Here is a 14,003-nt window from a genome sequence, read left to right as displayed (position 1 = left end):
GGGAGAACTCTGAGGTGCAGCCCAGGGTGTGAGACAGTCAGGCCAGAGGCAGGAGGCAGGAGGTCACATCGACTTTGCTGCCTGTTTGCCAGTGAGACTCCATCCTATTCTAGCACATCAAATACAACACTCTAGTATTTGATGTTTGTATAAATAACTGTTAGGCACCAGAGGATCCCAAAAGTCCTCTAAGTCAAAGAAACCTTGATTTTTAATCCTGATGAAATTAGTGCATTATATTGTATTATAATTTTTGAACTCATATGAACACAATATATACTTGTATAATTATGTACACAGTTTCTTCACATCAATGTATGACATATGATGGCCTGATCTTATTATCTTGGAAATTAAAATAACTCTAATATCACATTTTCTGGCTGTGCCAGATAAGAGAAATTTAATGCATTTCCCAGCTGAAAATAGTCAAAGCTCTGAAAAATTCATGGCTATAAACTGGCCTTTATAGTAGAATTAAGAGCTAATTCAGCCAAGACGAGAACAAAACCACTTACTAAAAAGATATCATAGGCCATATACTTTAGATTATTGGAAGGCATATAACAGTGCATACTGTGGTAAAAGGGTTTTTATATTTATAAGTGATAACTTAAAATGGCATTAAACCTTAATTCATACATTCCACTACTTATACTGCATCCCACCATTGACTTTTCATCTCATCATTCATTTGTTCAGCAAACATTTACTGAGCTGCTGTAACGTGTGAGGCACTATGTGTGGTGTAGGTGTAGATGCTCTTGTAGGGAAGACAGACAGGAAGACAATGACTATGGAGAGATGGAAAGAGTGCCACAAAATATTGAGGACAAGTGACGGGTTAGGCAGAGTGGAGAGGGAGGGAGACATAGGTATAGGCAAGGAAGATGGACAAACGGCTTAGCGAGTCCTGGGCTTTGGATGCTTCAGTAAGCAAGTGGGAAGGTGAAGAGAGATGAGGTTTTGGGGGTGTGAGGTGGCACACAGAGGAACCTGGAAGCACCTAATGCATGGCAGTGGCAACCTGAGGTTTTAAAGCAAGGAGATGCCATGACCAGTCCAGTCCTCCCCCACCCTCCCGAAAGAAGGACCTTTGTTTAGATGTCCATAGTGGAGGGGCCTGTAAGCTATGTAAAACTGACCCCTTTGAATGTTTATAGTTCTCTTCCTGTTTGACTTATAATGCATTGCATATTCTGGAGATAAGCACTCGGATTCAGGTAGAGTCTGTGTAACAAGGATGATAGTTTGAAAAGAAGAAAGCCATGCATTTATCATTCTGTGCCAGTCATAGTGCCTGTGACTTGCCACGCATCATTTCACCTGGCTTCCTTCCTTCAGGCAAATAGTGGATTTCTGTTAGAAACAGCCATGCATCAGCTTATCATTCTGCTTTGAAAGACAAGGCCCTGACTGTCAGCATTTTGTGGTGAAGCAAATTCCAGAATTCTCTACCCGCGTAGAGGAAGCAGGGCTGGTTAAGTCAGAACATGTAGCTCACTGCAAAGCTCTTGTTAGAAGAGCTTAGAGGCGACTATCCATATAAGGATGGTTCCCATCAGACCATCAAAAGGAAACTTACATTTTTTCCACTGTTATGTTAGGGAAGAGGTGGGGAGAGACATGAGAGGAGAGAAGAGAGGATAGAGGAAGATAGAAGAGGGGTGAAAGAGGGAAGATCAGAAGTGAGCATCCTGCCTCCATGTTCTTTGAGGATGGAGAGAGAATTTTCCTAAAGCAAGTTAACACTACGTAGGCAGCATGTTAGGAAGACCTTAGGAAGTTGTGTAGAGATGAGAACGTAGTTAGATGTTTGTGGGCAGCCCAGGGGGAAGTAGGCAAATGCTAAAGCAAAGGAAGCACGTGAGAGTCACAAAAAGTCTTTTACAGGGACTGCACAGACTTCAGCAGCCAGGACCAGTGCAAGATAGCCATATCCATGGTCAGCCCTTTCCTTTCCCTTCCTTCCTTCCTTCCTTCCTTCCTTCCTTCCTTCCTTCCTTCCTTCCTTCCTTCCTTCCTTCCTCCCTCCCTCCCTCCCTCCCTCCCTCCCTCCCTCCTACCTTCCCTCCCACTCTCCCTCCCTCCCTCCTTTCTTTCCTTCCTTTTGACTTTTCCTCCCTCTGTCTCTTCCTGGAAAATAGCTAATGAAGATTTTCTTCTTTCTATGCACAGTCTGTCCTGGTAGTCTGTTTGAAAGCAGATGATGAGATGATTTTAAGCTCTAATTATTCGTTCTGTAGCTCATTCGTTATTCCTTTTTAAAAAACTCCGTCACAAGCCACAGAGCACTGAGAAACATTGCAAGCGGTTTTACCGTGTTTGATCAGCATCGAGACATTGTTCCATGGTGCACTTTAAATCTTCTCTTGCAGTTTAGCAGTTTCTAACTCTCAGTGGCTGTAGATTCCTGTGTAATTTAGAGATGTTTCGCCCCTCTCAGTGAGCATGTTAACCACTGCATCATGAGGAATGCATTTTGCCAAAATGAATATTATGACTGGAGATGGAAAAGTTATCACTTTGTTAACACCAGAAGCCCTGTCAATTGCAGAAAACTTATGAGATCTTTATAGACAAGTACCTACTTTTACCAAAAACTTCCTCCCTTAATGGTGAAAGTATTTTCTGCTAGATGCTGCCCAGATCTAGCCCTTTAGCTTTATCTGCAAGAAAGTCCACCCCCAAATCAAAAGCCAGTTTGGGATAAGCTGACATTTTGATTATAATGAAAATGTTCATAATAAAAATGAAATCTCTCAATCCTTAAAAGCAGATTTATAATGCTTCTGTGCATCATTGACATTCTGTGTACACTGAGGTTTCAGTGGCGAATGAAAATAAGGAGCAAGAAACTCAGCTTGGTTCTGCAAAGAGAAACTTAGAATGATCCAGTGACTTTGGGGTTTCTGTTTATCCCTAAGGCTCTACAGCAATGACTTCAAAGTTTGATGGTGTCTTTTTTTCTTCTTCTTCTTTCTTACTTATTTTTTTCTTCCAAAGATGTTGAGCAGCAGGCTAATGGCTCCTCAGCAGGGTGCAAAGACAGCAGAAAGCTCTGGAATCAGATGTCAATGTATTCCTCTGAGATACCCTGCTAGGACAGAGCTAACTAACCAGGGCTTTAGTCTTCTCTTGGGGACCATGCTTGAATGGCTCCCTGCCCACTCTCAGCTTCCTATATGCTTCCTGATTAAAATGCTGTCACAGATAAATCATGACTTCTCCCTCCCTCCCTGCCTCCCTCCTTTCTTTTCCCCTTCTTTCCTTCATTTTTTATTTCCTTCTCTCTTTTTGAGAAAAGTTTAAAGACTAAAAAGATAATGACTCCTGAAAAACTATGTGCTTCAATGTGTATACATAGCTTCTAAGTAATTATTCATGGAACAGGACAGGTCTTTGGCGTGCCTTCCCACCAGCATGCAGAGAGCACTAAAGCAATGCCTTAGGTTCATGTTCTCATTCGCCACTAGAGATGTGTTGACACTGCATCAGGTGAACAGGACCTATCCACCATTGCTTTTGACTTTATTGATTATCTAGTTAGCACTAAGAATTAAACCCAGGACCTTAGAATACTAGTAAGTACTACATGCTGACCTACACCCTCACCCTATGTGTTTTCATATTCTTTCTGTCCATCCCTTTCAGCTAATTACTTGATGATTCCTGTAACTTCCTTATAAATAGGTTATTTTGGGGGCTTCTCATTGCTTTTCCCTAACACAGCCACAAGCAGACTAGAAATGGAAGCCATTTCACATATAGCTTTGATTTTCAATGCAGTGAACAGGTGTGGTTCCCACTTGGGATTAGAGATGAGGGGCCCTTCAGGGAGTTGAGTAATAGCTTTACTACTCTTTTTCCTTCACTTGGAGCAAAAACAAGACTCATCTCCCAGCAACACAAACATAGCCTGACCTATTAGGGTATTTGACAAGCATAATCATTTAAAATCATGTAGAAAAATCAATCTATCCAGTGAAAATCAATGAAGTAAATGTGCTCTACTAAACCATATCCACATCTCCAACTTAGCCACATGTCTACCTCCCAACTTTGTCCTGTCCCTGTAACACTGTAGCTGCCTCTGGTGTCTCCATATTTCATCTGTGCACACTGTAAGTGGTTAGAGAATGGCCTGACTCTCTCCATGAGAATCTGTTTGCTTAAGTTCTACAAAAAATTTCTTCCTGTCTCTACCCACAACCTTGAGGTAGGGTTAGGGCCATGGCCACTAGAGAGACTTCCTGTCTCTCCTGTCCTGTTCTGTGCCCTTTTGCCATGGTTCCATCTACCTGAGAAGGCCTTGCTGGGTTCTTGGGCTCTGAATTTCAGAACATACTATTTCAGCCCATTCACAGCCAGGATTCTGTCACCTGCATCTCTTCCTTTTTCTTCCATCTCAGACCCTTGACTGTTGCTCTTCCATGTTTCAAACCTCAAGCTGTCTTTGAGAAGCATCTGAGTGGTCTCAGCTGTGCTACTTTTATGACCAGTGTCATATCAGTGACTTTCCTTGCTCTTTTGAAATTTGATTTCAAATTGTGGTAAATAATGTAGAGAGAATGAGGGAAGAGGTGACACTGTTCAAAAAGAAACGTACCTATTACCAGACTTCTATAACATGCAACCCCTCTGTATATCACCTTAACAATAAAATTAGAAATTAAAAAAGAAAAAAGTACAAATAATATTGAGAAGGTAAATAAAAAATAGTGGTGATAAGGAATTTTAAAAGAGCTCATTCCCCTTTAGAGTGGCATCTTCTTCCAAGAGAGAGGAAAAACAAAACAGGGAGAAATTTCCATGAAATGTGAGAAGCTGAAGCTGGGATCCTCTGCCTCAGAACAAAGACCATGGGTGCCCAGGACACAACTCTAATGCATTATTTAACTTTGTATATTTCCATTTTTTGCAGGTAAAGACAGGAGGTATATCTAACTTTTCAGATGAATAATAAAGTAAAACAGATGTGAAAAGTCAGGCGGATATAGTAATATTACCTTATTACCTATTTCCAGTTTAAATTCAAGTAACTTCTCTCCCCTGCTCCCCGACACTCCCTCCCCCTTTTTGTTGCGAGGCTTGGTGCCTGAGTTCAGGGCGGGGGTGTTGTCCCTGAGCTTCTTTTGCTCAGGGCTAGAGCTTTACCACTTGAGTCACAGCTCCACTTGGCTTTTTCTTTTATTAGGTAGTTTATTGGAGATAAGACTCTTAGAGATTTTCCTGCCAGGACTAGCTTTGAATTGTAATCCCCAGAATTTGGTTTCCTGAGTAGCTATGATTACAGTGTGAGCCAGTGGCTCCTGTGCTAAGTAACTTCCTTTTAAACTGAAGATTTCAAAGGAGGTACATGATAATTAAAATAATTTCTCATTGAGTCAGCAATATAACAGATTAACATGGAAAAGCTTGAGGATCTTTCCTAGCATTTACCGCCTGTAAGTTATCATGCAGGAAGACTATATTTCTGGATCACCTCAAAGTAACTTTGCAAAGCAGAACACCAACTTAAAAAAGAAGCACATATACACATGTCTTCAACCTCCTAAGCTTTACTACTGGCAAGCAAAAATAATTTCATTTATTGTTTAAGTACACACAGGAAACTGGGTAACATTAAAACATAATTTACCGTGGGCAGCCAAGATCATTTGAGCAAAGGAAGAGACACCTGACACCTGATGCCGTGGGTGTCATACAGGGGGCCAAGGCAGCAACATCCATGATGGGAGAACAGACAGGATGGAAAGAGGGTCAAGATCCTCTCTGAAGAAAGCAACATCGCTTTCATTTCTCCCCAGAACTTTCATTCTTATGAAAGAACATTATGATGGTTTGGAACTAAAGTAATTGATTTTCAGATTCTTTGAAAACTCTGTCTGGCTGATATGATGCAAGCAGGCATATAATGGATCACAGAAAACAAAATTGAGTTTTTACTCTTGTTAATAAAACTTGTATTTTCATCTTTTAAGACAGTGTTCTAATTTGTTTGTTTGTTTTCAGGGTACTGTGACAGGCTCAGCAGTTCCTAAAAGTACTGAAAATAATGTAGTAGCTAAGTTTGAGATTTAATGGTCATGAGGTCCTTAAAAAGCAATATTGGGTTTTTAATGGAGTTCCACAGAGTGAGAAACTAAAGAGGTTTTGCTTTCCCTGCGTGTTTCTTGCTTTGAAGTTAGAAACACAGCTCAGTTTGATTGAGCTAGGTTGGGGGTAAAGAACTTGCCAGGTTTTACAGACGAAAGCAAATGCTTAGCAGTGGCATTAAAAACCAATGTACACAAAACTGTTCACGTTTAACTGATGCCAGTCCTCACTGGTACTCACCAAGTGCAGTATGAACAGTTTTAGGCTGACCTGGGTCTCCTTGCCAGGAGCAGGTTCTGCACACCAGGCAGCCTGGGATGCAGAAAGCATTAGTGCAGCTCACTTAGAAGTCACTGGTGGGGATAGCTGCCCCACATGCATCTCAAAGAGAGGCAGAATTACATGGAAGGTCCTTCCAAAATCTGGGTGGTCCAGATCATGGGGTCATAGCAGAAAACCATGTTTCATGACATTAATAAAAGTCAAAGAAAAAATGGCTGGGAAAAAAAAGGAAAACAATCCCATGGTCAAATATATTAGGAAAATTGAACGTTAAGGAAGGTTAAACATGCTGTTTTCCTGTAGTACTTCTATAGTCTTGCAACATTTTCAGGAGAAAATGTGTGTGTGTGTGTGGGGGGGGTTCCTTTGTTATTGTACTTACTGGTTGGTTTTTGAAGAGATGGACAGCTACTAGACAATGTCTGCATACCTTTGATCTGGGGAATACAGGTTGGGAAATACTGAAGTAAAATATTATTATCTTTGGTTTACAGAAGAGGAAGATGAGGCCTGTGGAGACGGTGCTGTAGAAGGTGGTGGAGAGCTTACATCCCAGCTCCCTGGGACCAACTCTTGGGTCAGAAATCTGAGAAAAGACAATTGCAAAGTACATATCCTGAAAGGACCTTCTCAAACCCGTGCTTCTGGAAGTGCTTTTCACCCAGGCTTTCTTTCCTGGCTCAGTGAGGACATATGGAATCTCCCAAGTCAAGATTACCTGATACAAGGGCATGCAGATGCTATCAATCCACTCCAGTTGCAAGCGAGGCAGCTCATCTTTCCGGTTCCGGTCAAAAATAGCCTAGAATGGAGGAGGAAAATCTTGCTTTACTACCGAAGTATTTTATAGGTGCTTTGTCAAACACTGTCACAGCGGCCCAATTTTTACCAACTGAATACTTCGCATATCGCAATCAATCTTTATATGTTCTTGCTTTTCCTTCATCTGTGATGAAAATCAAGCATTTTCACTAAAGGTGAAGGATTTGTAAGCGAATATATTTGAACTTTATAGTACACAGCTCCTAGGGCCAAAATCTGTCTTCAGATATAACTGACTGCTAGTAAATCAGATCATCAGGTCACTGGGAGCTGGGTACAAATCCAAGGGAAAGGGACATGTTATATTGTCACAAAAATAATAAGGGACTTTTATTTTTACAATGAGAGGGTAGGACAGAATAGGAGCGTTAGAAAAAGTTCCTAAAGCATTTTTTAAAAGTAGAAATGAAGATGCATCATATGCATAAACTGACAAGTTGAAGTGAAGTCTTTTTGAGCAACTATTTAAACATAATAAAAGATTAAAAAATAGAAAACTATATTAATTTTTGAGGATGAAATGTTAGTTTGGCAATTATGTAAACTTTTTAGTAAATTCTGTCATGAATAGATTCCTATATATGTATGGGTGGAGGTACCCATTTAAATTTGATGATGTTACATATTTAGTAGAATTTAGATATATTTTTGAGTAAAAGAGACTGACTTATTTCTGTTGGGAGTCTTGGCAAGGGAAGCAATTGGAACTGGAGAGATAAAATATACCTCTCCCTTTGTTCTTCAAGAAAAAAGCTACCTTGTGCTCAATTGATGTGACACTATTGAAATGTATCTCATTTCATCCTAGAGGAGGACTGTGTCTTTCCTGTAGGTAAAATGTGGTGTCCACATGATTTGGCATTCTTTCACCTTATGGAGGCACATATAAGCTATCTCTGGTTCGGAGATGTTGGGAAAGCCTGCATTCTTAAGATTTATGAGCCACAGTTGAAGTAGTGGGGCAGACATCAGTAGTTGCCAAATCTGAGAACGATATTTCTGAACTAGAGAGTACACCACTGGCTCCCATGCCTCCATTCCTCTTTATCTCCAATATAGGATGTGAAATATTCAGAAAGAAGACTGTGATTCAGAGAAGACTGTGAAATATGCTGGAGAAAGTGGTCATTTTTGTGAATTACCTGAATGTTGGTTCTCTACAAACATTCCATGTATAATTGTTTTATGTTACTACAATAAAATACCAGAGGCTAAGAAGTTAAAAAAATCAGTTTATGTAGCTCATAGTTCTGGAACTTCAAGGCTTCATATTTGTCATGGTCTTGTTGCTGGTAGTCTTGAGGTAGCATAAGTATCACGAGGCAAGAGACAGGGTGTCCACAGGCGTGCCTTTAGCCGTCTCTTCTTCTTATGAAGCCATGGTGACTCAGACATGGGGAAACAAGCTCTACCCTAGTGACTTCTCTAATCCTAATCCCCAAAGATCCCACACTTCTAAACATGGCCAGATTAAGTTCCAGTCTCTGCATGCCTTACAATGGGGATGAAATTTCAACATATTTAGTCCTGGGGGACAAATTGAAACTATGCTCAAACTGTAGTGGTTTATTCCATTTTTTGATGGTTCTTTCTGTTATCTAAATTATTTATTTATTGCTTGTTTACTCCCTTTATGATAAATATTATATACAAATACTTTTAAAATTCAGTCTTTTAGTCCCAATTGTACAACTATTCCATAATTGATCTTAGAACCTGAGTACTGTCCCCCAAAGAAATTCCATGCTAATACTAATAATTCGTCATTTTCTCTTGAACATCTAATCTTAGACAATCTCCACTAATGTGCCATCTGAAGGAGCCTGTCCTACATGTTTCATAAAAAGGAATCATATATGGCTTCTTTTACTTAGGATAGTAATTTCAAGGTTCATTCATATAACATGCATCAGTACTTCGATTATCTTTTTATTTCCTGCCAAATGGTGATTTTTCATTGTTTAGACACAACAAATTTTATTCAAAGACATATGAATAAAATGAGTTGTTTTCACATTTTGACTATTTTGAGTAACACTTCCATGAACATTCATGTGCAAGTTTTTGATTGGGTATATGTGTTTTATCTTGGGGTAGGGGATATATTTAAAAATAGAGTCCCTGGGTCATTTGGTAACTTTATGTTAAAATTATTTCTGTCAGTTATGGGGCTTGAACTCAGGACCTGGATGCTGTCCCTGAGCTCTTTCACTCTAGACTCTACCACTTTAAGCCACAGTCCCACTTTCTAGTTTTCTGTTTTGTTTTTGTTTTTGGTTTTTTTTCTGGAGATAAGAGTGTCAGGGACTTTTCCTGAGTGGGCTGGCTTTGAACCATGGTCCTCAGATTTCAGTCTCCTGAGTAGCTAGGATTACAGGTGTGAACCACCATATGTTTTAATTTTTGATAACTACAAAACTGCTTCTCAAAACAGTTTAGATGTTTTACATTCCCACCAACAATTTATGAATATTTACTCCTCCACAACCACACCAACATTTGCCATTATCTATTTTTTAAATTATAGTCCTCCCAGTGGGTATGAAATACTACTTCAGTGTGTTTTCCATTTGCATTTTCCTGATAGCTAATGATTTTGGTAATCTTCATGTGCGTGTTAGCCATTTTAACGTTTTCTTAGGAAAAATGTATCTATTCAGATCCTTTGCCTAACTTTTAGACTGAGCTGTTTGTCTTTATATTTTTGCCAGAGTAGCTCTTTTCATGTTATAAATACCAGATGACTGTGAGACATGCAATTCATAAATAATTTCACTTTTTATAAATCATCTTTTTTCCTTTCTTGATGGTGTCCTTTGATGCACAAAATTTTTAGCTTCAATGAAGTTTAATATTGATGAAGTCCAATTCAACCTGTGAACTGGAATCTCTGGGTCATACCTTCTTTTGTCTCTCAGGCTTCTGTTATCTCAGATAATCATGGCAGAATCAAACCCTCGAAGATTTCTATGTATGTTTTCTTTAAAGATTTTATTGTTTTAGCTATCACACATGTCTGTGATCCAATTGGATTCTATTTTTGAATATGGTAATTGGAATGGCACTGACTTCATTCTTTTTGCCTGGGAATAGTCAGAATGTCAGTTTTTCTAGCTCACATGTTGAAATCTCTTGACCATAAGGGTAATGTTTTTCTTGGACTAATCACTTCTTAACCAATGTGTGGCCTAAGAAAAATGAGTATAGGAACTATATTGTGCTTTCCCTTTGCAGCATTTTGCATCTAGCATTTATTCATGACTATTTATTTATTGTGACAAAGTCTAAGAGGGCAGGGAGGCTTATGTCTCCCTCATTTCAGTGCTTGGTCCTATACTTGGTACACAGAGGTGATCAAGCATTTTATTAATTCACTGTTTCTAGAACTATCCTGGTTGTGGTCCAGACTAGCTTTTGTCTCTGAAAGTTACTGGGATAACCTCTAGCACTATGACATCTGGAGGGGAGAGGGGGATTTCCAGGACAATTTCCTTCCTAAATGTTGAGAGAAAGTAGACACACTGGATGTTAGCTCTTGTTGCCTTGTTGCCAGCACTTCCAGAAGCTTCTGGAAAGGATGAATAAAGGACTGCCATATTCCAACAGCAGGCCTATCCTTGGGGGGAAACAATTGTGAGCTGTGATAAGTAGCCTTTTGTGAATGTACAGGAGCATTTAGAGCTGTTTCCCCCACAAAATTAATTCTGTTCATGTCTTCAGAAAAGACTTTACCTGAGCCTACAGATAAAGGCCTCTTAATTCTGCCTTACTGCACCTGCCTGCTCACTGATGCCAGCAATTTACTCATCCTTACTTTTCTTTTATTTAATTAAATAACCTGTGGTATGGCTACATTATAAACCCTTCAGAATATGCCTCTGAGATAGTTTCCCCCACCCCCTTTTTTTTTTTGGCAGTCCCGTGGACTGAACTCAGGGCCTGGCCACTGTCCTTGGGCACTCTTAACACTTGAGCCACAGCACCACTTCTGGCTTTTTCTGTGTATGTGGTATTGAGAAGTCATATCCGGGTCTTCATGTATGCTAGACAAACACCCTACCACTAGGCAAAACTCTTGGCCTCTGAAATAGTTTTTAAAAGGAAGACAAAAAAATTTATTTTAAAGTAGATATGCAGCTGATAGAAATTTGGGTTACACTAGGTTTTACAAATAAAATATACATCTCTTAAACTAATATCTTTGTTTTTATAACCAAATTTGGTGACACCACTAAAAAAGACTGGTGTGTGTTTCAATCTATGTAATCTGACTTTTATTACATAAGTAATTAGTTAAGAATAGTTGAAATTTTCATTTTTGCAAACAAACTGGTTGGAAATGATTTGCTTTTGAGATTCTGAAAGCTCAAAACTTTAAGACAAAAATCCAGCTCCATGACACAGTACCAAAGGCAGATATGAAATGCTAACCCTGGGTCTGATCTTTCAGATTCCACTTGGCACATTCTCCTTCATGGCTACTGGTTTGCTCCATTGAGGGTGTTTAAGAAATGCTTTTACTCACTGCACCACTCTTAATCAGAAACCTGGGAATAAGAATGTTTAGCATTTAAGTTTGATTAAAGTTTTAAGCTATCAGAGTTCTTCTTTAAATACTTTCTCAAGCCTTTCCAACTTCAAGTTGTGATTTGGATTTATTTTTGGAAATGTCACTTAAAATGGTAAATACATGATAATGAAAGCATGACATACTGAAGGAGTGAGTTTAAGTTCTGATCTTTCTCGATCTCCTTGTTCGAAGAACTCACTGGTCACAAGTTCAGCCACCTGAAAGACAGACATACTTTATGTGTAGCTCATCATGAGATTTGGAGGTTATCTTCAACACAGTCATTTAAAAAGCTGATAAGGAAGTATATTAGCCCTTTGAGTTGCAGAATTTAATCATTAAACCTGATTTACTTTTAATGGGAACCTTTAAATGCATGCCAATAGATAATCTAGAAGAAATTTCTAAACAGAAAATGCAACAATAATTTAATAATTTGTATCAATATTATTTTATTATGTGGTAATAACCAATTTTCAGTTGTCTTTATAGATGTGTGTGTGTGTGTGTGTGTGTGTGTGTGTGTGCTGGTACTGGGGCTTGAACCTGGGGCCTCATTTTTTCCCTTTGCTTTTTTACTCACATATCCACTTATGACTTTTGACTGGTTAACTGGAGATACGAATCTTATAGAATTGTCTTCCCAAGCTGGCTTCAAGCTGCAATCTTTGGAATTGCAGCTGAATAGCTGCAGTCTATTAGCTGAATAGAATCTTTAACTGAATAGCTAAAGATAGTGGTGTGAATCACTAGTGCCTGGCTTCTATTTAGATTCTTTACTGCTGCATATTTTAATCTCAGTATAGCTTTCTCTTGCCATGATAAATCCAACCCAACTTCCTTCTACTAATATTTGTGTGCACTCTGGGAAGGATAATCTCAGGGCATTCTCTACTTTCCACTGTTGCGATCAATCAAGAGGATAAGCACACAAGACAATGTGTTGGAAATGAACTCTACAACTTGGTGGGGAGGTCAAATGGGAGAAAAACATGGAAGGGGTAACAATGTCCAACAAATACTACCTTATGTATGTAACTGTAACAACCCCTCTGTACATCACCGTGACAATACAATTAAATTAAAAAGAAGAAAAAAGAGGCAAGATTAATGCAAGCTTTCTAGGTCACTCCAGACTTTTAAACATCATTATGATCTAATTTGAACAACAGTCTTTGGGGTATCTGAATCTGTGTCCTGGAAGTGTTCATGTATGGCAGGGTCTGCTTGTTGCAAGTACAGTGGAATGGATATTTTTCCCTCAGGCCACTGACAACTTCGTTTTCCTACCATTCATCCATTAGTGTGGATGATGAGCAGCCACTAAAGAGATTATTTTATCTTCCAAAGACTTCCCTTCTCAGCATTGTATGTGTATGTGTGAGGTGTGTGTGTGTTTGTGTGCTTGTGTATTTTAAGGAATTAATCTAACAAATAAGTGTTGAACAGTAACAAGGTGTGTATCTAGGAAAGATCTGAATGAACTACCTGGATTTACAAAATATTGGAAGGAACAATTGCAAGAAAACCTGAATATCTATATTAGGCTTTCTTTGTCCTATGCTCTTAGAAAGATCAGGTCTGGCAAAAGTGAGATGGATTTAATTTTGGTCAAGGACCCCTACTTAAGATATCTATGTGTAGCTCAAAAATGGATCACAGATAAAATTTAAATATATTATACCATCCTTCCCTGAAATATAAGAGTAGCAAGGTTAAAGTCATTTACTAGGGGGAGAAAAACTAGTAAATATCCAGTAAGGTCAGATTTCTAATAAGAAACATGGGTCCCTTTAAGGAATTCAGTTGCATAAATGTAGTGGGATATACTGATGAATGGATAAAGAAAATGTGGTATAATGTACAATGAAATGATTCAATCATTAAAAAAATAAAATTGCCATATTCAGGGAAATAGATGGAACTGGAGGTCATTATGTTAACTCGAGATAAATTAGACTTTCAAGTGTTTTCCTTACCTGGACATGTGTATGTGTGTATATGTATATATGCATGTAAAAAGGGGATTATATGAGGAAAGCTGCCAGTGTGTGGGAAGGAGATAATGCTGGTAGGAAATGTCAAACTAGATTATGCATGTATGAAAATAATACAATGAACTCTATTTAAATCGCATAAATAGGGATAAAGTTGGAGAATAGAAGGAATGGATTTGACCAAAGGATGCTATACTCATGTCTAGAACTATCACAAGAACAATTGTACAATT

General features: G+C 38.8%; 1 protein-coding gene across 1 annotated transcript in view; it reads right to left on the bottom strand.

The window, feature by feature from the left end:
* Positions 1 to 14,003, bottom strand: part of Pde11a (phosphodiesterase 11A) — a 350,018-nt gene that overhangs the window by 30,745 nt on the left and 305,270 nt on the right. The window contains exons 18-19 of the mRNA XM_090342568.1: positions 11,917 to 11,991; positions 7,100 to 7,183 (exon numbers count right to left, since the gene is read on the bottom strand). Of these exons, the coding sequence (XP_090198694.1) occupies positions 7,100 to 7,183; positions 11,917 to 11,991 (159 nt within the window). The remainder of the gene's footprint in view (positions 1 to 7,099; positions 7,184 to 11,916; positions 11,992 to 14,003) is intronic.

Source organism: Megascapheus bottae, chromosome 12 (genome assembly GCF_031878675.1).
Source record: "Megascapheus bottae isolate mThoBot1 chromosome 12, mThoBot2.hap1, whole genome shotgun sequence".
Lineage (NCBI taxonomy): Eukaryota > Metazoa > Chordata > Mammalia > Rodentia > Geomyidae > Megascapheus > Megascapheus bottae.
The sequence above is the reverse complement of the archived record's forward strand: the minus strand, read 5'-3'. Positions and strand labels throughout refer to the sequence as shown.